The 24,864-nt window shown below is 44.4% G+C and overlaps 3 protein-coding genes and 1 non-coding gene across 4 annotated transcripts; 2 read left to right on the top strand and 2 right to left on the bottom strand.

Moving 5' to 3' along the window:
- Positions 1–5,325: 5,325 nt before the first annotated feature.
- Positions 5,326–6,300, top strand: YALI1_D19623g (uncharacterized protein; the record flags this gene model as incomplete). Its single annotated transcript, XM_502880.3, has 1 exon — positions 5,326–6,300. The coding sequence occupies one exon, from the start codon at positions 5,326–5,328 to the stop codon at positions 6,298–6,300; it is 975 nt and encodes a 324-aa protein (XP_502880.1).
- Positions 6,301–10,902: 4,602 nt separating this feature from the next.
- Positions 10,903–10,984, bottom strand: YALI1_D19566r. Its single transcript has one exon. It is a non-coding gene; the product is annotated as a tRNA-Ser (tRNA).
- Positions 10,985–11,300: 316 nt separating this feature from the next.
- Positions 11,301–11,585, top strand: YALI1_D19562g (uncharacterized protein; the record flags this gene model as incomplete). Its single annotated transcript, XM_068282723.1, has 2 exons — positions 11,301–11,374; positions 11,447–11,585. The coding sequence occupies 2 exons, from the start codon at positions 11,301–11,303 to the stop codon at positions 11,583–11,585; spliced, it is 213 nt and encodes a 70-aa protein (XP_068138824.1).
- Positions 11,586–14,148: 2,563 nt separating this feature from the next.
- On the bottom strand, positions 14,149–16,131 carry YALI1_D19515g (uncharacterized protein; the record flags this gene model as incomplete). Its single annotated transcript, XM_502879.3, has 1 exon — positions 14,149–16,131. The coding sequence occupies one exon, from the start codon at positions 16,129–16,131 to the stop codon at positions 14,149–14,151; it is 1,983 nt and encodes a 660-aa protein (XP_502879.3).
- Positions 16,132–24,864: the final 8,733 nt, after the last annotated feature.

The raw sequence follows: 24,864 nt of genomic DNA, 5'->3' as shown, positions 1-24,864 counted from the left end.
ACTCTATGCTACAGCAGGAGCTTCTTGTTGATCACCTTCTCGTGGGAAGAACAGTTCAGGGGTCTGTGCAGTTGATGGTTAACTTTGGTGATGGCAGGGATGTTTCATCTGTTCCTTTTTGAATTATCCTTCCATCATTAATATTGACATTATTAAAGCAAAATGTCGTATTTCTGACACGACATTTAGAAAGGCATTACCAAGTGTTTTAACACATCTCAAAGAGTTGTCATTCTGTCTCTATAGCTCCAGATTCTCAATAATGTGACTTCCTCACTTAGTCATACACCTCTACGGATATCACTTCAAGCACAGACACAAAGATCACTTCAAACATTTACACGAACAAAGTGAAGTGCTACCCGTTTGGTTACCGATCTGATCGACCTGGTGTCTCTTACTCGAATCATCAAAAGCCATCCTCGTTGTTTGCTTTAGCCTCTTCAACCCAGTTACATAAAAGGAGATGAGACTGTGAGTACAGTACCTCAGGTATTGTGGACAGCTATGGAGGAGAATTGAGATAATCCGATGAGTCATTATCAAATGTGACGTTTTCAGAATTGATTTTACTACTACTCGCAGTTATCTGATTATGTCAATTCACTCCCCTGCATTCATCCAAAATGTAGTTCTTTGACCATATGACCTTGACGCTAGGAAAGAGTTGAATGTACTGTACATAAAGTATGTACAGTATCTAAGACTCTCTTATCGAAATACAATCACGGTCTTGGAATACTTCATTCACTGTTGTACTTCTTTCTTCGAATATCTATGATCTCAAGGCCATAGACTTGACGGCAGGGCAAGTTTCAGAGGTTCTAAATAACTACTCAGAAGGCTGAAGTCGAAGGATGTTAGTTAGGGACTATGACTGGTCAGAATATTGACCTAAGGTTGATGCTATTGACTTTTCCATAGTGCAATAACATCATTGTACATCTGACACCAAACCCACTTTATGAAGCATGGACTAAATAAATTCCAAACCAGGATGAGACACTATTCGACCTAATTTATAGGTGCCTCTATTTGTGGTATTTGCTTTTATTCAAAGTATTCACAGTGTAGAGACATTGCTCGTCCCGCTTACAAAACAGAACCATGGGCTCATAACATAGAAGCAGGAGAATCGTTATCACTGCAGGCTAATTGTGGGATCATAACTGCTATTCTTAGTTTCTTATGAATGTTGGCTTTCTAAATATGAGTCCTGTTTGCGACCTCTCAGCGTGTGTCTCGACACGCGTGAGATACAAAAGTGCTGATTGGCCAAATGGACCTGATATAAGTCAGGAAAAAGGGAATTATGAGCTGTGTAGTAAATATGGTGACTTTAGCACTCTATTAGTCTCTTCATTATTCTTGATTAGAATTTATTCGCAGTGTTGATACCAAATCACGATGCGAAGACTCCAAAATTCATATCGGCAGTATCGCACTAAATATATTCAAAATACAGCAAGAAACAGTTGCTTACAAATATTTTATCTCTCTGATTTATTAAGGAGTCTTTTTTTTCTTCGATATATAACTACCCTCTTTATTATTCGTCTTGCAAAAACAGTACGGAAACCTGAAAGGACTGAAGTGCCAAATAGGAAAACTAAATTGAAAAAACCGGGGGAAGACTCTCTTGGATATAATAATTTGAAGTAAATATTTCCATTGGTTAGTATTTTGTTTTCTATCGATAATATTCACGGCGCTTTTCCAACTTGCAAATGTCTCTCATGTAAGATCTCAAATAAGTCATACGAAGTGAATAAATTAAAAATCTAGAAACTCCAGTGTTTAGCTTAATCCTTACAACCATATATTTCTATCAGTGGTAATATATCACCAACTATAGATTCTAGCTGCCATTTTACTACGTCTTCCCTTCAGTATCAAGTGACACGAGCTAACGAGACTCTCCAGGGCGAAATAGAATCTAGTTAGCAATCATTGCTCCTTTCCAGACTTTGAAAGGTGCTCTTTAAACTGCTTCGTAGGCTTTGTTGTCTTGTGATACATATATGTTCTCTTCACAGAAACATAAACATTCAGTGCACTCGACATGAGAAATGAGTTGTAATACACTCGAAATAAATACCAGAATAAGTCTATATTATTTTTCTGATGTCAAAATTACCTCTGATCAGTATTTCTATCTTCGATCTAATTTATTGGAAGTTTTCTGTCGTTTCTGGAAACTCCGCGGAGAGAATAAGGAGGCCCCTCTAAGTGCAAGCAGGTTCTCCAAGGGTGCAATATAGAAACAAAAAATGATAACCAATCATAATCTGATACTTTTGAATCAGTTTTATAGTGATTATGAACACTTGTTGGCGGTTTGTATCCCCCGTTCATATCTCTCCTTCGACGTGTTAGATGTTGGACAGTAATTCGGTTAAAAAAAATTGTAAACAGGAACAAACAACTTGTTCTCCATCACTATCAGATGCAGCATTGTCAATCTTAGATACCTGTTAGCATCACCACTCTCGTTCAACGTGCTGCAAACTGCTGTTCAGTTCCGGTTCCAATAATAGCTCAATCGGGCAATCTCGCATCAACTATGCACGACAACATAATAGACTATTTCCGAAATGACATTATCGTAATCTCTATGTCATCAACCATTCTAACAAGACCATTTACCAAAGCTGTTACACCCCACTGGGGTGGTTAATGAGTGTCAGTGATTCAGAATGAAAACTAAATTCATGAGTGGTTCCATTGTTCTCTCTCATAGGCTACAGTACCTGGGTTAAGACCGCAACCTTGACCAATCTGCTAGAAGGCGCCCACAGCACATCTTATAGACATAGAGAGAGGATTCTGGTCTTCCCGAATGAAGAGATACCCGGAGCGAGGCTGCTTTTCCTTCTTTCATCTTCTTCAGCGCTCAGACTAAATCATAAAAGTAAGACTGTGACCATTGGTACTGACACAGTAGTAAAACGGGCCTCAGGCAGTGACTTTGAGATATCAGGGTTCAGTTTTGAGTGATATTCTACGTAATATATTATATTTTGAACGATCAGAACTTTTTCTAACTGCTTAATCGTCCTTATTGATGAAATTTCTGACGTCTCCCTTCGTGCTACACAATACAACGCACTACTTCTGGGGCATTCTTACACTAATTTAAACATATATTACTATTTTACATGAGTTATACATCATTCCCAAAGAGCAGTGGTTCAGCTTATCCTGAATGTGACAATTCCCAGCCTGACGTTATGTTCAGAAGCATGGTGGACACAGATTTACATCAAGATGGCACATGATACATCAAGGAAATTAGTCGGTGTATACCTAGCAGAGTCCTCTTTATAATGACTCAAATCATCTTTGCTTTAATTATCTTTTCTCTTATTCAAAATTGAAGCTGCTGGACACAGTTCAGTGTAGAGCCGGTTTTGGTCTGTAAGAACCATTTTATTGCATAAATGAGTGTACACAGAGGGCGGTATGTCGTTACCAGGTTTCTAACAGGTGTAAAGGGACATGGAGCTATCTTTTTGAAACATGATTCCTTTCGGTACCGTCAAGAATGAAGAACTTTTAAAAAATTTGAACTCCGTTATTCAGTAAAAACAGATGGGGGTATGAACGACTCTAGCTTCTTCGAAAATCATTATAATCTAAAGAATTTTGACCCGATATGTATTTTGACTACAAATTATGAGATATATAGTCGAGATGAAAACATTAGGACTTTGTTGAAGTCTCCGTGTAGTATCATTATATTAGTGACGTTATTATTGATGTTACAACGGTCAAAAAACTACCATCTTGCTTAAATGGTCGCCATTTTCATTTTGTAAGACAAATGCTAGGTCAACTTCCGTAGAGCTACTTTGATGAGATGTTCTTTTTGATTTACCCTTCAACCATTAATATTGATGTCAGTGAATGAGAATGTCCTAATTACTGATTTCGAATGAATCATTATTCATAGGGTTCCACTACCGCCTAGAATTTCGTTGGTGAAGCACGGATACCTGCACAGTACATACCATCATATGGTTCCTCAGCAACGTTCCATCGATATCTGATGCTCCATACTGCCATTGAAAAGTTGTCTAATATAGTCCTGCAACCACCACATGTCAAGGATTTTGAATATCTTCCAGTTAATGCTCGTCCTTCTATCGAATTTATTCGAGAGTGACATCTAGACTTCCATCTAACAATCTGCCAGAGTCGTAGCTTCTCTGACCATCCCCCTCTTCTACTCCTCTTCATAATTCTCCACTGCCAAAGTCGGAGCTTCTCTTACCATCCCCTCTTCTACTCCACTTCATAATTCTCCACTTCACGTAAAACTGTGTCTCCAGATTGGTCAATAATGCAATTGTGGTTCCCCTCCACCTGTTATCATAGGAGAGCCATATTAATCCCCAAATCAAAACCGTTTGCTCTGGGGGACTTTCTATTCTCCGTAAATTCTGGTTACACATACTTGAAACAAAACTACTCCTGCAACTCCACAATACATGGATTCAGGAGATCCGAAAGTCAGACATTGATACAACTGGACAGAACACGATCAATTCCTACCAACTATTGCAATCAAGCACCGAAACGCTGGATAGCTCTCCCTTTCTGGAATACCAAAGCTAACCATACTTGTATTTACTGTACCTACCAATAACAGGTGTAAGTTTCCCACGGAATGTTTGGTGTACCCCGTTAAAGAGGCTGAGACTGTACGCAGCTCGAGTTTTTTATGTCCGGCGTATCTCAGAATTGATATCTCGCCGGTCAAGTCAGTAATTGTAATGCTGTATATGCACTGAACATTTACCTGAACTGAAGAACTACTGTTCTGTGCAGTAACGTAGAATATACCGTTTGTACACACTACTGTACAATACCCCGCTGTCTGTTAGCTTGCGTCCTAAATCTGGATCTATACAACGGGTCTAGTTCTGAATGAGTGAATTATATAGGCCGATCTGGTTTAGTCTCCCCACTTGTGAGCAAGTCTCGCCCACAGTCACGCTAAGGGCACGTCGTATCGTGTTCCTTTACGACTCTGGACGGTTTTTCTTCAGGCTTCGCATCAATTGAGTTGATCAGAAATATCACCGATATGTAAACGAATCATCAAACCGTGACTGTGTAGAACATCGGCTTTGTCAGCTCTGCAGCATGTAACTTGATAAACATCTCTAGCCCCTGGGGACCTAAAGTTGATCGCACTAATCATCAATGGACCCCGCTTTCTCCACTTATCAAAATAGTGATGACTCATCTGAGAGATCGTTGCCAGAATTATAAGTAACTCCGTCGGCAACCAGGAATGGGGACCCAATATCAACAAACCATATGCGTCCTTCTATCACTATCGTTGGTTTTTTAATTGCCTCTGCAGTCGCCCTAGGTATCACTCAAGCTTCAAAAGATACCTACAATCTCTTGAACTATGCCGAAAACCTGAACGGTGTTGCCGTTTGTGTTGAGCAGATCGGCGGAATCCAAAAGCCATTTAAATGTCTGGGTCATTGTGACGACTTCCCTGATATGGAGCTAATCACCACATTTCATCCAAAGAAGCTGTTTGATTTCTCTACCACAGGATTTTTGGCTATTGATCACAAGAGAAAGCAGTTCTGGCATGTTTTCAGGGGTACGGCCTCACTCACGGATGGAATATCGAACCTGAGACTGGAGAGACAACCTCTGGTCTTTTGGGACAATCCTGAGTTTGACTGTCCCGGTTGTGAAGCCCATGAAGGGTTTCTGACGGCCTATAACGATGCCTATGATCAAATCAGAGATGTCCTCAACCAGACTTTGGCCCAGTATCCAGACTATCAAATCATCGTTACAGGCCATTCTTTTGGTGGAGCGTCATCCTTTCTCCATGGAATCAATCTCAAGAGTCAAGGCATGGATCCGTTGGTAATCACATCTGGACAGCCACTCACTGGTAACAAGGCCTTGGCAGACTTCAATGATAAACTCTTCTTTGGAGACAATCCAGATTTTACCTACCAGGGGCCAGATCGACGATTCTATAGAGTCACCCACAAGGATGACCTGGTCCCTCGTCTTCCCTTTTGGAACCCCTTTCACCACAGTGGAGGAGAAGTTTACATTGATTATCCTCTAACTAACCCTCCCCTACGGACCCTCAAGATTTGCGATGGTCAACAGAACCCCAGATGCTCCTTCTCCACCTCTCTTATAACAGCAGCCCTGTTAGGTACCCTGCAGCAAGCTCATTTCATGTACTTCACGTTTTTCTCCCTAGTCTGCGGTGTTAATATCGCTGGCCATCTTGGACCTCCTTTGCAGTGACAAATGCCGATCACGTTGTCATTCTATACACGTTCTCAGCAGACTAATCCCAACATTGATGTAAGGAATATAGAACTGCTGTAATTCAATTGTTGCCGTACTTAATGCGTATATTATACTCCCTAGTATTGTATGTTTGTAGTAAGCGTGATGTTTTATTCTCTACCTGATCTACTATTGTACTCGCAACCTGGCGACCGGGTTCTGTGTCTGAAACCGCTAGTTATTCAGCGGGCTAGTTCAAACGAAGCTGTAACGGGTCTAGTACACTCGTAAATTTAAATAGATCACTTGATCACCACATTGTGTTCAAATCACAGAATCTTACCATATACAAATCGAACAATGACACTCCTCAAAGGCACACACCAGCAGCGTGGCTCTTTTACCATTGACTGATGCAATTGAGCCTACTACTATTGTAGGATTACAGCTCCTTGTCGCCAGAAACGCGATATCTTTACATTTCTCGTTGTTTTACGAACTGTGGTACAACTCTCCACGATATGTAAGCTGAAGATATCAAATATGTAATGTAGATTAGTAATACACACGTTGTGTTAGTGTTGTATCGTCTCATTTGCTTCTACTCCGCCATTGATTTGGCTTCAGAGCCCCCTGAGACCAACTATCAGCAACTGTCTAGAGTATGCACAGGATCCTGGACTAGGCCCAGTATCGCTCTCCCCTGACCAGCCCAGATAAATGGTCTGGTATCTCAGGCATCACTTTGCTCGGATAGTAAATACTTCTATGCACCCCTAGAAGTTTCGGCAGTTTCTGCGAATGTTACGGTACAGTGTAGCATCAAATTAGAATGTCAGCACCTCGAACGAGGACTTGCCAATTTTCAACTCCAACTTTTGCGGGACAGTTTGGTCTTTCTAAATTGCTTGGCATTTGTGCCTCTGTGGTCGGTAATGGCCCCTTGAACCGTTAAACAAAGCCCGAAAACACGGCTCTCCACACCCTTGTTGCCCCAATGCACGATCTCACTTGGTTAGTGTGGATCTAATGTAAGCTCTTGCTGGGGATGTTTGCAAGAGAGTTTGGTTCCGCGTTTTTTTCCACCAACACATGCCCTTTATGGTTAGGCTAAAATTGTAGTATCTGAGAAACCTGGAAGTGACTGTAATATTTCTGCACTACAAAGAATAATAATATTTTCCTGTTCCGGCGGCTTTCGCTTGGCAGGAAAAAGTTAGCCATTTTTAAAGCGGCTTTACCAGTCGTAGTAGTGGTCGCGATGTCGCATTAGCAACTAGCTGCTAGTATCTTTCCTCCAATGAAGGGGCCCCTTCGCAAAGTCGTTTGTTGCCCTGCAGAGCGAGGCAGGGTGAGAAATGTACGGTACAATACATGCATTGCATACTGTCCCTACACAAGTACCAGTACAAGTAGTGAGAGCATGGATCGACATTGCATGCAGTACGATATCGTTTTGGTCACGGTATCAACGGCGTAACTAACCGTTTCCATTACTCGAGCCGCATTTCGGTTCCGAAGATCCTGTGCACGCGCTGGCCAGGCATCATATAAGGCATGTCGATGCAACTACAAGTACAATTGAGTGCTGCGTGCATTATGACAGCAGTTGGAGTAGGGTTCCCACGGTCCCTTTTAATACGGAGCTTTAATGGAGTCGGCTCGCAATTCACCCCGCAGCCTTCCTGGAGATACGCTTTAATTTGGCAGCGTACCGATCTCAATTAAGCAGAAATGCTTCTTGGATATGGTTGGGCATTGCACGGATGGAAGGCAGCTGTTTGGTCAACGTACACAGTGCTGGTACAGTACCCATATTGTACCGTATGTACATATAGAGATTGCGCGAGGTTATGTTACGTAAATGCGACACACTGGTGGGGCTCTGCTTGGCATTTATCTATGATAGATACAGGCACAAAGATGAACATAGACTGTAGGCACAAGGTTAGGGTCTAATGTGGTGGACGACGTCGCTGTTTGTACGAGTACTCGTACATCCTCGTACTTGTGCCGAAGTATCGCATGTACTGTACGTTAATGCTGATATCACGTCTGAACTAATATCTGTTTAGAAATACGGAGCAAATAAGTCCATTGTTCGCGTCCAAGACTACACGTAGGAGCCACTGCCATTCTCCTTGACTATGTTAACTCCGGGGACGACATTCGTACTGGTCTCGGTCGATCTGTCCCGAAGGCCTGATACTCGAAGACGTTGTCTTTCATGGTATGTACAGACGTTACGGGACAATGTCATAGCTCTCAGTTATTTTTACCACTCCGTCTATTCTGAAATTAGTGTCGAAAGGGGGCCACCGGGGACTAATTAGTGTAGCAATATACTTTTGAAAATTTTTATCCTTTAGGGGGAGTGCTGGCTTTGATTTGTCGCCGCTCTCTTGGATTATACCAATGTTTGCTTTTTTCTGCCTTTTTGCTGCATGAAAAAATAATTGCTCAACGGTCATCAAAACCTTGAGCTTATCCAATTTGGGCCGTTGGAGTTTAGTTTAAAATAGGCTTTTGGGGCTAGGGCAATGTGGGGGTCATCGTTGTGGCTATACACGCAAACGGAGGAAAGAGAGACAGAATCAATCTTCCCAAAGTAATGATCTCCTCTGTGCGGCAACAGAGCCGGGTGGCAAATTGGGCACCATTTACTTGTAGTAAAGCTTGTCCGCTGCGGACCGTATAATAATACCGGTGCGAAAGCGGGCCGATATCGGCTACAGTATTATTGTCTGGCTTGTTCATGTATGTGCGAGACAGTGTTAAAGACAGTCTGACCTCAACGACAGAATCGATATATACTATTAGTGGAAGGGGCTCTGTAGCGTCTCGTTAAAACCATTTCTATTCCAATCACTTATTTCCACTCAAGTTGTAGCTGTTTGTACCGGTACTCGCAGTGTCCCTACCACTGACAAGATATTCGCTAAACTGATGTCCTACCATTCATGCAGGCGCAATCTTTGTGCCTAGATATTACATGAAGACATAATTCGTTGTTTTTTTATGGCAAAGTCTCCTTTTCATTCCTTTTTGCCAATCTCTGCGTTGTCAGCTTGCGTGTTTGAGCGTGTCCGTCTCCGTCCCCCTCTCTGTTCAAGCGGCAGGTACAAGACCGATATCACAGATCTCTTGTATGCTCGTAATGCTCATTTCCAATCAAAAACCCATACTCTCTCCCTCACACACACACACACCATCGCACATTGTCAACATCAACCAAACTAACTGCTACTGTACATCTATGATATGGGGACGGTCTTGTAGCTGGGGCACGGGCACAGTTAAACGTATTTAGTAGCGTACAGCGGCTCTTTGAGACTGTAACCAAAGATATTGTGTACTTGTACGCGTACTACTTGTAGTGCGGGCTGCTCCAAAACTCTGGTAGAAGTTTTTGAGCTTCACATACTTGTAACTATTGCCAAAAAAAGCAAAGACCGTGTCAATAGCCTGAGAAGAAAACCTAAGTGGTCGACGTCCAAGCTCCGTTCAACTCCATTTCTGCCCCTTATCAGAGCATAATAGAGGTATTCGTATATCGCTTATGATAATACCGTACACTGCTATTATATAGTCCAGTAAGTGCAGATAGAGATTCGTCACGTGGAGTCTCTTTGACCTGACTGACATACGCCCTATTTTCGAACAAGTAACTACATGTTTGTTTTTCCTCGTTTGTTTTTCTGTCAAAAGTGACCACCGCAAGTATTGGCAAACACTGATCTTGTCTCCGTCAACCTACAGCACAAGCATGTACGTGCGCTGTAAGCAACACGTTCGTCGGTACTCTGCAAATGCCAATTGGCTCGGAGTGAGGATCCCAGCAACGGTTTGAGTGTTCTATTTTTTATTGTACCGTATGTACTTGTATCAGGAAACATTGATGTGCAACAAAATGTTCTCACAAGTAGACGCTCCATGCATGTGAGGATTCCTGACTCTCTTCTCACCTTTTGCGATTTGCTTTTGTGCTTGGGTGTGAGCGACACCTCGAAAATGTATGATCATTGCAGCAACAGAAATCGTCTCAGAAATCGCCTTTCAAGACATTGGTTATCTTCCTTTATTGAACTCTTCGGTACAAGGTTGAGGGCACAGGTTTTCCTGTTGGTGAGAGCTTGTATCTCGACTTTCACATGAGCATGAAGAGAAGACGAGAAAGACGGGGGACATTGTTGACTATGGAGGTGCAGAGGCGCTACAACTATGTACTGTACCGGTTAATTACACCAGTATGTTTCCTACAAGTACATTCAGTACAATAGCTACAACACTGCAAGATATTTGCACAGTACTCATACTTGTATTGTAGTGCGTATCTCTGGTCAGTTTCCCAGTGTGTACACTATCACTGATACAAGTCGTCTCCTTCGACATACCCCTGGCACGATGATCGTCAGTGCATGTTTCGGCGCAGTTGAACATTTCAGAGAACGGTTAAGATTATAGCACCGGAAGGAGGCTGGCTGAAACCAATGTGTTTATCATCGCATTGATTTTGTGTTGCTAGGTTGTGAAATATGCGTTGCCCGGAATATGTGTTGTTAAGCTTGATACTCGTATAGAGCAAGCAAGACTCCAAAAGATAAGGGCAAAAAATGACGACATCCGCAGGATTCGAACCTACGCGGGGAAACCCCAAGAGATTTCTAATCTCTCGCCTTAACCGCTCGGCCAGGATGCCCGAATTTTTGAAAAAAAGAAATTTGGCCGTCTCGGAGATGTCATTTTGCTTAGTAAGCGCGATGAATCATTAGAATAAAAAAATTATATAAAAAACGGGGGAAAATTGCGGTTTAAAGAATCTAACATTATACCTATCTAATTTACAAGATTTCTGTAGTTATAAAATGAAAAAAATTCTCTATATGTTTGTATATTCAGAGCAACATGATGAAACCACTCCTATATATTTCATTTCATATTAGGTAATCATAAAAACTCGAAACTCAATTTCAAATCCACGACGCGGTGCGCGTTTTCGACTTGACTGTAGCACCATGGAACGACAAAAAGAACTGGAAACAGAAATATTGGTGGAGTTGGCCAAGATCAATGAAACGGCGATTCTGATGTGAGTATGCTGGTGCCATGGGGTCTGTGTTCGCCCCTTTCAGAGGTTAGTGTCAGTCTGTATTAACACAAGAAACGAAAACGTGTTGGCTTGCACAGAACTATTGAATCGCAACCATGAGGGCATCAACTTTTCCCATTCAACAGATGCTCTCTGTAGCACCATTGAACGGTTCATTCAAGATGTGGACGGAGAGCAAGCTGAGTCGTGATCACGGGTATACAACGCCTCATCCGTCGTGTCACGATATTGGGCTATCCACTGCTAGATCTTCCAGCGTGAGGTCGTCCAGTTTTGGCCCGAACTAAAGAAACCAAGGCAGCGTGGTTCTGGTTTGTGTGCGACACTGCTTCAGCACCTCATTTGATGTCATCAAGACACGTTTGCATGTTTTTAGGCCCCTAAAAATGCAACCAGAAAGTGGCCTGACATAGATAGGAGACCCGGACTACTTTAGTCCCCGCAGGACAACTCGCACAGTCATTAAGGTGGCAGATACAAGGCAGGATTCACGGCTTGATATAATGTCTGATGTGTGGCTTGTCTTTGAAACGCTGCTTACTGACCCATGGCTGCTACTGTTGCGTATCCTGCATGGAAGACGATTTTGTTACCGCTTGGGTACACTGTGTCATTGCGTGGCATTACTGGGGCGCACCCGGGGGAGGAAAGGGGTCACTTCTCACTGCTCACTGGGCTGGCGTACATTTAATCACCAATAAATGTTTATTTCGTCTAATTTCCAGTATTTTCGCTTCGCTCCAAATTCCCTGGGCTACCCTGCTCCAACACTACAGCACATCCCGTGTTGCTAACGGACATTCTCATTTGAAAAGGCGGATATTCTACAGAGCCTTTATAACTATTTGATCTAGCCCAGAACCCACGTCCCGTTTCCCGTCAACTGAAGCGAGAAATCCGCGCTACCTGTGCCTCCTGTGCTGCCAACCGCGTGCTAAAACCACACTAAAAATTAGTCCCGGTGATGTTGGTGACGTTGCAGAGCAGCTTGAAACCTATCATAGTGGCTCCTAAAAAGTTGGGCTTGTCAAATATATAACTAGCCCAGCGTTGTGGTAATATGACAGTAGATCGGCTCAATCCCGGTGGGGACCTGTAGCAGGAGTGACAGGGGCTAAAAACGTGGACCGGTGCCTCAACAGGGGGGACTTGGGGTCGAAAGCACGACACACCGAGCAAAGCAGTGTCAAAAGCGGTCGCTGTATTGAGAGCATCCTACGATGTTGTTGCTATAGTACTAGTACAGTACCCATACAACCACTACAAGTACAGGATGTACTGGTAATTTACTGTACATGCCGCACAGTGACATAAGAGACAATTTCTTCTCCGTATGACTAATAAGAAGCACAAAAATGGGACTAAAAGACGGAAAAGACTATGAGTTTGCATCCCTCTACACTCCTGGGTATTGTGCAGTACATACTGTACGGTACTTGCCTCCTTCCTACGATCCACACGATGAGATCCAGAGTCTCGAGATTGTCCCAATTACTTGCAGATTACTGGTGCACCAATCAACCTAATTTCCCCGCTTAACATGTCCCAATCGGTTGCCATGCAGTGATCTTCCACGATGACGAGATCGAGATGCAAACAGGTCTCCTGTGATTAATTCATGAGTCGCCACTGGACTGGTGTCTCCAAGAACACAGTCACCCTGCTTATATTCCCATGACCCCTTCAACCTCCTTCTTCCGTCTGGACAAACAACATTTTAGCCTATCTTGTCACACCTGTTGTCATTGGCTGAGACATGTTTGATGTTCACTTTGACATTGATGAGCAGCCCGTGTCTCAGACCACGGACATTTACTCACTGATAGTGCCGCCGCTTGTGACACACCGGACCATTCGCAGCAGCTATCATCGTGCCACAGCACACAAGCTAACACTGACATGTAACACTGCCCCCATACACCTGTCGTGGAGCACCACGAAAGAAAAAAGAAAAAAGATAAAAGAAAGAAGGAAAAAAAAAAACATCCAAAATGGGACACCCCAACCACCACCACAAGCCACCACCACCCCCACCCCCACAAAGGCCAGATTCATCACGTGACTCCGCTACCCCCCCCCCCGTGAATATGGGTCTATTTGGACGACTTTCCTTTTTCTCATCGACCCTTGACTTGCTCTCAAACCGAAATGCTACATTGCTAGCAGTCAGGATGATCTTCCAACAAGGGTATGTGTGCGGCACCCAAACAAGGTTTGGTTGCTTAGGCCTCATGTTCACAACCACAGTGACTGAAGACACATAGAAAGACACAGTCATGTGGAACAACGGGGTGCGCGTCCATGCAATATGCGGGATGAACAGGGGCATTTACGACCCCGCTGCTTTCTTCCTTGAAACACCCTGAGATGGATATAAGGAGTTGGGCATTCGCCATGGTTGCATAATCCATGCAGTCGGAATCTGGGGTACATATTTGCAAGGCAGTCAAAGGCCGATTAGAAGGGGGATTAGAGAACCGAGCGCAGTTAAGAGGGGTTTCCAGGCTCACCTAATGAGTATTCTGACATGGCTCGCTCCACCGCGAGGTTGCTATACTTTTAGTCCATTCTGAGACTATTTCTGAGTTTGCTAATTTTACTAAACATGTGATCCATAAAATAAATTGATTTTCCAGCATCAAAATGTTTAGACTGCTGTACAGTAATGTATGCTACGTTTCCCGCTACGTGTACATGACCATGTGTGTTTACCCATAACCAATAATTTATTTTCGTCGGCTGCCTTTTTTTTTTTATTTGGCAGACTCGACATATGCAATATAATATTTTGAAAAGACGTCCCAGTGGAACTTTGTCAAAAGAGAGAGTTTTTCAATGAGAGGAGTGACTGTGGAAGTAGAGTTAGTAGAGACAGCAGAGGTGTCGAGAATTCGAATTTCCACACCAGTCACAATCTCCTTCACCAGCCGTTTTTCCACCAGTTTGTACATGGCTGACGAAGGGAGAATGTTGTTTGTGAGCCAGTTGGAGGCCAGAGAAGTGAGCTCAGTCGAGGGCAGAGTCGCGGGTTTTTCGTTGACTACCGCCTCCACACGCTTGGCGAGTTCCAGAGCAAGGCCAGACACGTTCTTGGTCCACTTGCTGTTTCCACTGCTGCTCAGAACGATAGCCAGGCAGTCCGTCTTGAGCTTGGACTGGTACTCGGCATCGGCAACCAGCTTCTTGGCCTTAGCATCACCACGGGTGGCCACCAATTGCTGAAGCAACATGGAGCACAGCTGCAGGCAGACCAGCTGGCGCAGGTCAGATCGGAAGGCCGACAGACGAGCAAAGTCAAAGCCAAAGGTGGCGGGGAAGTCACTGCTACTGCACGTGATGAGCTGGGTCACTGCGCCAATGAGGGCGGTCTTGTAGTGCTTGGTGGCGCCCGCAGCGGCGGGTCGTTCGGTCGATGCAGCGGCAGCAGCAAACCACTGGCAGCTGCTGGCAATGTCGAACCGTCGCTTTTCCACCACCTGCTCATAGTAGTCCTGCTCAAAGTCTACAGCAGTGTCCACCAGAATGGGTCGAAGTGACCGGATCTGGTGGTTTGCAACGTCGAGCTTCATGGCCTCTAAAATGGCAAAAATCATCCGCAATCCCTCGGTAAGTTTACGACTGTTCTTTTCCTTCCAGCCAGCGTTGATGCGCACCACCATCTGGTCGACCCAGCTGTCTCGCATAGGCGCACAGTGCGCCTTGAACACGTTGCTGAGCCAGTGCGAAAAGGACACAAAGTCAAAGCAGTGGTGGCACAGCTGCTGCTGCACTAGGTCTGAGTCCAGGTCAGATTCGATTGTCTCGCGGTCCTTGACAGGCAGCAGAGACACCAGCACCTGTCGCAGAGTAGTGAAGAGAGTTGTGAGGGTGCCAAAATGCGAGGTGCATGGCTGAGCAGAGTCGGCTGCGGCCCACACTCCCTCAACCTCAGCGGTAATACCGTCCCAATATCGCTGTGTGCTTTGTCGCTTTCTCTTGCCTCGCTCGCCGTCCAAATTGGGGCGGAACTGCAGTTGAGGATCGAACACAATGTCGTGGCGCAGGCGGGGGTTTTTGAAGATTTCGGCAAGATCGATTTCCCGCAGCGAGTTGATGTTTACTGGTGGCAGAGGAGCGGTGGCAGTTGTTGTAGTAGAGCTCTTTGTGGCAGGCTTAACTGCAGAGATTTTGGTGCTACTGCCAAACGGGGCAGCAGATGCAGGTCGAGTGTTACTGTTACTAATTTTCGTAGGTGCTGCGGAGGCAGCAACGGGAGAAACGGCTTCCTCCTCCCGCTTTCGCTTGCTACCACCAAAGCTGTTGCCGTTAAAGGCGGGGTTGAAGTGGTTCACAGTGGGCTGACTAATCACATGGTTCATGTGGGTCACATGACCGGCAGCAGAAGCTGAGGCCGTGGCACTGGCTTCTCGGTCAATGATGGGCAGCGAGCGACTTCGAGCCCACGTACGAACTCCGTCCAGCTTCACCTTTTTCGACGGTTGCGTCTCATCGTCAGGCGTGGAGTTGTGTGTTGCTGTAGCAGCGGCGGCAGCTGCGGCAGCATGGGCGGCAACGGCGGTAGCAGCAGGGCCCGGGACATGTCGTGAGCATCGTCGGGTTGTCGTGGCAGTGGAGCCTCGAGTGGCTTGTCGTCTATCACTGGTTTCGTCGTCCGTATATATCTGGTCCATGTCTCTTTCGGCTTGATGGTGCAGTCGACCTACCTGTCGCCTCCTTATAAATGGTGCTGCCGCCATGCTTGGTGGAGAAACAAGCTGCAACCTTGGCTGCAACAAGGTGCAGTTGCTATAAAATGACAATCCATATTTAGGTTGGGACAGGAGCGAGCTTAATGTTTTGGGAGAAAAGAAAAATCGAAAAGTTGAGTAATAGGATTAAAGTCAGGAAATTTTTTTAGCTCCCAAAATCGCAAAAGGAAAAACGGTCAAGTGGATTGCACCAGGGTACCCATTGTTCCAAATGCGGACCCAGACACACAAAACCAGGCATCCAGGTCATGTGATGCCCATACTGCACACGGCATAGTCTCTTGCAGTTCGCCACATGAGCAGAATGACGTTGTAAATGCCTCAGCTCACTATAATAGATCTTGTTCTAAGATCTCGGCTAAAAGTGCGATGCGTCTGCCTGGGGATGTTGTAAACGAGTGGTAACTAACTAGCGAATTAGTTAGTTCATTAGCATCTGTTTGCTGCGGAATTGGGAAACTTTGTATTTTTTTTGGATGAACATGAGATCTTCCAGTGACTATCAATCTATTGAAGCGCCATTGAAGAAGTTATTTTAGGTCTATTAGATGTTCAAGGCAGCCCCCACTAAGATCTACAAACTAGTGATGGTTGGAAGCCTTCGAGTTGGTCTATAGCTGAAAAGAAGTCTGATTTTCGTTGGTCTCATTTTAACCGCTTTTTAGCCGCCTTAACCAACCCATTCTCCCAACCGAACAATCTAGTCGTTCGAGTAATGTACCACTGTATCGAATAGCTAACTATAGACCCAAATTACCAATAGTGTGTAAGACGTTTACCATTTAGCCCTACGAGTACAGTAGGTAAGTACGAACATATCATACTTGTACAAGTACAGTATGTAGTGTAATTAGTGTTGTGGATTCTACTTATAGAATGAGGCTCTAGAATTGTGGTAATTGTTACGTTGCCCATAAGTGCAATCCCCCCCCCCCCCCCCATAATGTCCCCAAAATCCATAAATTTACTACACATTATATATGGACACCTATGGTTTTTAGCGATTCATAAGCAGTTCACGTGATTACAACGCTCAATCTATGCATCTTTGAAACTTTATTGTTGTTAGAGCACAACAACCTGTACTAATTTGGTTTCTGCAGTCCGGGCTTCGGGAAGTTCTCGGATGATGATGGGGTCCAAAAACGTAATCACCCATCAACTCGTCTTGTGTGTTGGCTACTCGATTAGTCATGAACTAACGTCACGTGACCCACCCCTTTCTCCTGGGAGACGTTGCAGTGGGTAGTGAGACGTGTCAAACCCCCAGGGTTGTAGTTGCGACCTTGACATGGGACGACGGGATAATTATACGATAAGGCAGGTCCCAATGAGTTCGAAAACCGGAGGTGGAAATAATGGACGGGAGGTTTTTTAGATTACTACTGACTCACATTTTTCTTGCCCTCCACCTTTACTTTTTGTCTACCGTACGGCACATCACATCCGAAGATCCACTTTGCGCAGGTTAGTTCAGCCGTTTCACTACCTCTCGGACCGAAGCGTGGTGGATTACACCGGGGGAGTGTGTGTGCTGTATCCCAGCAACGCAAAAAAAAAAGCCGTTTGAGTTTCCTGTCTGGTACAACAAGAATTAGATTGGGTCTTTACATATAAACCTAAAATGGCAATCACCGATGGGTTGGAGGTGGGCTAGAATGAGACTAGCGGAACTGTGTCTGACATGTGTTTTCTCCTGGCGACACAAAGTTGCAATGGTTACTTGTATTTCAGAGAAAGGACATGGGCAGAACGTGACGTGTCGAATTACAATTGTGTGGTTTCAGAAAGCACCTTTTTTGCTCCAAAAACTGCCTTGCTGTCCCCCATTCATGAGCCATCTCATTTCCCGAGAGAGCGGTATATTAGTGATCTGCCTCGCAGCCAGCCCTGGTGCATTCGCTTATGGTTCGTCTCACTGCCTTATCACTCGCATCACATGACTTGGTCATGTATTGTAGGCCATTGCTATGGCTACGTCATGGGCTGCATACACAATGGGATTGTACGGATACGGCAATCGTTACCTTATTCATTATTCGTCAAACCCTTCCTATTTGAGTCCCAATAGGCATGACAATGGACTTGTGTCCCAGACTTGATAATGTGAGACATTGGGTCGGGCGGAAGGCTGGAAGTGGTTGAGGGAAAACAACGGAATAGAATTTTGAAATTGTGGCAAAAAAATATAGGCTGTGCAAACGGCAATAAATAGACTACAGTTTTTGACAGTTTATGACAAGTGCCCTGTGACTTGCCGCGGACATTATGATTACGTAATTGGTATTTGATGGCTGACAAAGAATAGATGGATAGGAGGGGGGGACGTTATTTTTCTATAAGATCCCACTTTTCAACATGTTATCAGGCCAGCCCTGTTCCGTACACTTGCCTGCCACACCCCGTATTTACGCGTATACAACTGATCGTATTTACTAGCCACAGGTGGGCATTTACCTCACGTATGGTATCGGCCCTTTTATGGCATGCGTTCATGTACGAGCGCTAAGCCAGTAATACGAAGCAATGGTTCCTTGCTGGTATGTAGCTGGTAGGAAAACAATGAGTAGTAGTATCGTTTGGCAGATGGTTCTTTTATAATACCAACAATTGAGGTCAGATCGGTTGACTGGTTAGTTTTCTTTTCGTTCCGAGCCTCTCTAGTGGCAAAATTCGAGATCGTCAAACCCCGATCCTCCGACGATATGCCGGTCTGCAAGTGTGCAAGCCTGCTTCTGTCCTTTTTTTTTCCCCCCCGAATAAGGTTGCATTACAGTCTGCACATGGCATCTCCCCTTTTAACGCTACATGAGTGTGGAGTGGGTCTGGAGAAATGGGTGGATCTGAGTGTATTATCGGATGATCAGTTATTCTGTTTGTAGTTTTGTGTACTGGACTGTCGAGTGTGTCTATTAATTATTGATCGCTTGCACTTATCGACCAATCTCTTTCTCACTCCCGGGTAACTTGGCGGTTTTTCGTGCATGGTTTCCGTTGGGAGTTTGCAAATGAGCCGCACAAGTTTCTAATTGAAATTATTCGGTTGGTTGGTAACAAAAGTGTCGATCATTGGTGCCGTCTGGGATCGTGTGAGTGTCACTGACCGACTAAGACGTGCTAATGAACAAAAAAAAATGCAACTACAGTACTTGTAATAGTTAAGCGAGGAGCGGCATTATTTGCATGTCATATCCGCTTCTGGACCGTTATTGCGCTAATGACACGTTGGGGTACATATAGCACGATAGCTACTGTAGCAAAGGGGATGTTTGACACTTCATCTGAGACACAATTAGCTAAGACACATAAAGGAGACTGGTTACACCCACTCATACAGAACTACTATTGACATTATTCAACAAAAAAGAAATTTTAGCCGCCTTCAGTATTACCAGAGAAGCGAAGATATGTGTATGTACTGTACTGTACCCCATTTATTATATGTACTGTACTGTACTTGTAACATGCTCGTGCACTCTTTACCAATATGTACTTGTACTGCTTGTACTGTATTTGAACAGTATTCAGTCAAGGCTTCGCAGACATTGCCAGATATTGTACTTGTATCCATGAGAGGAGACTCCTGTTTGATCTACCCCTTGCACACCATCAAGATCATCTGTTTCATGTCCGTTGTGACAGAAAATATGGTGCAATGTGTCCACCGTAATTACACATAAGATTGTTGACCCATGTTGACGCTTGGGGTTAGCGGAGTTAAATGTTTCACAGTTGGCAGGCTCGAACTCCGATGTTTAGGATTCCATGGATGTGTCTGGCATGTTTGAGGATGAGGATACTCCATGACATCTGACATGACGGAGTGACAGCACGCTCTATGCACTGAGTCCCTATCGGAGTTGTTCCGGGCGATGGGAACAAAAACTTCCGAGGGTGACAGCTGACAACGAACGACAAAAGGGGATGACTTTATCGTGTAAGTACAATGTACTGTAGCAGGCGTATTCTATGGTGAATAAATGTCGGGCATCTCCGATGTCGTAGAACTCCGACTTAGACCTATAATAAACATACCGGTATGGGGGTGGCTATACTCAAATTCTTACCTCCGCTGTCACGAGTACAGTAATTAGTCTTAGAGCCCATCTATGGGCTGGGCTTTTAGCATGAGGGGCCCGTTATGATACAGTACAGTATGTACAGCACTAGCACTGTCTACCTGAGCTACAAGTAGGCACCGTGGAAGCATGTCAAAGGGCCGACCATTGTTCCAGGCAGCCAACCATTGTTCCAGGCAAATCAACCGTTGTGGAAGACGTACTACTTGTAGGGGTTCACGTTGTTCCATATGAGAGAGTTGTCTCTCCATTATCCTTGCCGATTTGAGTAACAACCGCTGGACCGACCAGCAGTGCCTGCTATCTGCTTGACGTTCGCTGCAAGACTATGGTTGAGTTGAAGTCTAGTTCGACAGTGTGTACATGGAACGGCACGTTGATGGTTGGAAGGTTGCATCAACGTTGACACTGTTAAAAATTGGTTAGGTATACACGCACCGGTACAAGTACACAAGTACAGTTCTTGTCGTACCATGGATCTTGAAGTTGTTTTGGTTTCTTTTGTAGCTACAGATAGATAATCTATACGCACACATGGCATGAAGCGTCTGGGGCACACGGCTCTGTTTAATTTTACTTAGCTCGTTTTTGCACAGTACTTCTTCGATCGGGAAAGGGGCTGGATTTCACTCGGCACCAGTTGTCAATATACTGGAGCTGATGCCCTAGTAGCTACTGTAGCTAACCGGGATGTTTACAATCGTACCCTTACCTCATTTCGTCATCTTGGCGAGAACTCAAATGTCAGCCGTAGATCGGGCGGTAGGACCGATCCTTATGAAACTGGACCCCTGGATTTTCTAACGTCATGTAGAGTTGTAACATTTCTCCATAAAAAACAACTGTCCTCGCACCTTTGTGTGGTTTGCGTGGTGATATCTGCCTGTGACAGTTGACGATGACACTTGTCTAACGACCTGGAGTCAGCAGCAGCAGAGCGCAACTTAAAATACCTTAACTGACGCAGATGGAAATGCAGATTATGGTGCCAAAGAAGGGGTATATCCTCCGTTATCAGCAGATGTGAGAAGTTTCTTGGTCTGTCAGGTATCATCTTACCTTAATGGCCACCCCCACCTTCTCGTTTTCACGACAAGGTGAGAACTCGTGTCCCGTCCCCATTGCCTCGCTGACCGTTCATGCACGAAAGGATCTACATTAAAAATAAGGGATCTCGAAGGCAAAAAGAGCAGCCCAGGAAGCCGTCCTCACAGGGGCGTGAAAATGGCGCATTGGACGATCTGCTAGGCGAATAACGGTGTTACCGGGTAGCCATTGTTCTGTAGAACATGTATATGTCAAGTCCGAAGCCTGACTTGGGCTGGTGATTAATAATCACGTGTCTCATCGACACTTGCTATTACAAGTACATACCGGTACGAGTACATACTGGCAGCTATTTGTGCCAGTACATTGTAGAAATACAACTACATTGGGGTACTTGCTTGCGTTTGAGCCCAACTAATTTTAGCACCTGGGGTTGTACAGATTTCGTGCGTTATACAATACAAGAAATACGTTGTGCAGCACATATCTACCCCACCTCAAGATCGCCATGCCAAACATACTGTGGGTGGTTCACGAAGTCAATACCACGAGTTAGTTTTCCTACGCCTGCCTTTATATGCCACGATGGAGTAATAGAATTCGATAGTTTCAACTTCGTGTGTTTTATGATTCGCAATTATTATTAATAATCGCTTAGCTCCCGAATATTCAGTACAATCGAATTAATTGTCAAAAAATCACGATATGATCTTGACAAACTGATCAATTTTTCCTCCTTAATCTCTACATGATATAAAAAATTGGACTTACAGGTACCCTTGTATTTTCCGGCTTTTTTTTTTTTTTCCCTGCCTGTTGATCAGAATGCCATACAAGCCGCCGTAGCCGTAGAAACGAGCAAGCAGATTGCATTTCGGTTGGGGGGTCCCAATTCAGCATCGAACGCCAAATGCAACCCAGACCTTGTAGATCCTGACGCTAAACGGTGACGTAATGATGGTTAAGTTTTCTGGGCCAGCAAGGGGGTGACCACCAGTCATGCAACCTCAATATCACGTGACTCCACAAAGCACTTGTGTCTTAGACTGTTTGTTGTTTCCATAACCGGCGGCAACGTAAGCTTTTCCATTGCGGCCACGTTTTGCTCTATGTGAGACATTGGATTCTAGCCCCTTCTTGTCCCATCAGCTGTGGTGACATGACCGGGGCGTCTTATCATGATGGGTTGCCCCGAGGACGGAGTTGTAAACAGTTGGCATTTAACCTACTTGTCAAGCCCCTACCCTAGTCTTTTCAACATTAATTCTAACCTTAATTTATATTCTTCTGAATCCGTCACTCAACATAGGCTCTCGGCCTAATTTAGAGCCCACACAACAATAGTCTTGTATCCATAGTCTAGTCCGAGGCAGCAGCATCTGCCAGGGATGGTGGGGGCGGGGAACCTCATGAGAAGATTAGAGGAGTCTAGCCCTGCTCGATAACGCTAAAATTGAAGGACAGATAATGGCTCAGTGGGTTGGGTGGGGGTTTCCACAAGTGGGCTACAGTACGAGTACATACTTGTAGCTGCACCAGCTTTCCCCTGGATTGTTTTTGCACACTTCAAAGGCCGATAGGATCGCAGTGCTTGTAATGGTGTACAAATGAAGGGACGAACTCAAAACGTGGGGGTACTGGGCTGAAACCAAAGGTCACAAGAATACACAAATATGGGACGATACCGGTACTGGTACAGTACCGAGTGGTCGTGCTGTACCAATCGTAACCCCACGGGGTTGCAAGCAACCGGAATAAATCAGACTAGTATTAGGCACCATCACCATGGCGAGAAAATGAAGGAACATTATTTGGATACGACATATCTATGAAAAAATTGAAAAAAAATTGTCTGTAAAGTACTTGTGGGATTTGTCTCTTCTTCGAGCATTTTAGTTTCCACTTCTCTTGTACAAGCACTACTTGTAGCTACCAGTACATACACTTAATAACGAACACTTCCACTCAGATCCCTGATCAGCACATAAGGTTCAGTGCATCTTGAACCGAGGTTTTTATGACGAACCACGTATCGTACATATTTGTAGCTCGCAGTGCTTATATTATGAGCTCAAATAATCGAATAAAAATACTACTAAATTTCAGGAAAAGTCCAAATATTATTGATGTTTTTTTGGGGATTATTTGGTTGCAGTAAGTCTTTTTCCTAAAGGGTAAAAAGCCTTTGCGCTCAAAAATGTTGTCTCTAAACAGTCTTCAAAGCTACAGCACAGCTGTACGAACTTCTACACAACTACTGTACGAACCTCGGAGTTCTTGCATGTCTCCAGAACACAACTACAAGTACGAGTACAAGTACGATTTGAGTATTGTACCTTTGCATTTAATCAGAAATAGATATGTGTATAATTTCAAACCGGTACATGAGAGAAGTGCAACAATGTAGTGTTGAATTGAAGTGGTTTAATGGCACTGCCCCAGCTCTTGCTCAACTCACCATCGTTCCGGGACTGTCTTTTTTTTTCCTCTTTCTTTTTTCATTTTTTTTTCTAAAGATGCATCACTATTTTTTCCCATTGTAGATCTTCGAGATCTCTTGCAGTAGAAAGCATATACGTGTATTCCGCGTCTAGTGTCATGGCGGACAATGTCTCACCTGCACTGGATTGTATTCAGCAAACCTTTCTCTTATGATTCGAGACACTGTTATAGGTGCATGACAAGCAGACTTTTGCTAGGGAAAAAAGGAAACAAGAGCAGCCAATACCGTCGAGTGGGACGCAAAAGAAATTAATCATCACCGAGCGGGAGCGTGGAGACAAATCCAAAACACCAGTAGTGTCCCCCGTAGTTATCTTGGTCTTGCTGATATCAACAGGAATAAAAGCGCCATCTGTCGGATGTGGCCGAGATGTGGAGATCATGAGCTTATAGAATTGTTGGAGAAATATACGAAATACATCCTTGGAGGAGGTTTTGTGGACGATCACAGCGTTAGTGTCCTCTATCAAGAGTCATAAAATGAGAAGTGTCTTAATTGTGTGTTTACCAGTCAATTTGGTTTGTCGAGCAACTATTGCGCCAGTAGTATGCTCTTCCATCGCTGGTATCGGGTCAAGTTTCTGTCTCAGACGCGCAGTTTAGCAGACCAGCTAAGTGTAGACGAAAGGTCTCAAGTACATTGGCTTCGGTCAAGTGAAAATCAACGACTAGATCAAAGTATACAAGCAAAAATAAACAATAAGTCTGTTAGATTTGTGCTACTGTCGAAGAATGGGGGTCACAGAGGAAAGACAGGCTAGGACTAAGTGCGCCGCCGTCTACCAACTTCTAATTTACGTACGTGTCCGTGGAAAACTATGAGTGACTCAGAAAAAGCCCCCCATTCCATGACGTCTGTGGAGAAAGGAGGTTGCAGCAACCATACAACTTCGTCACAGTTCGAGAACGATGCAGTACTCGTTCTTGTAACTCATATGACGACCAGGCGAATGTACATCTGCAGCCGATGCCACCTACTGCACCCACCTGACGTTTATTTTCTGTCTCACAGTGACAAACATTTACTTGTACTATACTTGCATGTCTCAGACACTCCACTGACCTGTGCTGATACGCGCCTTCTACTTGTAGT

The sequence above is a fragment of the Yarrowia lipolytica genome, chromosome 1D (assembly GCF_001761485.1).
Source record: "Yarrowia lipolytica chromosome 1D, complete sequence".
Classification (NCBI taxonomy): domain Eukaryota; kingdom Fungi; phylum Ascomycota; class Dipodascomycetes; order Dipodascales; genus Yarrowia; species Yarrowia lipolytica.
The sequence above is the reverse complement of the archived record's forward strand: the minus strand, read 5'-3'. Positions and strand labels throughout refer to the sequence as shown.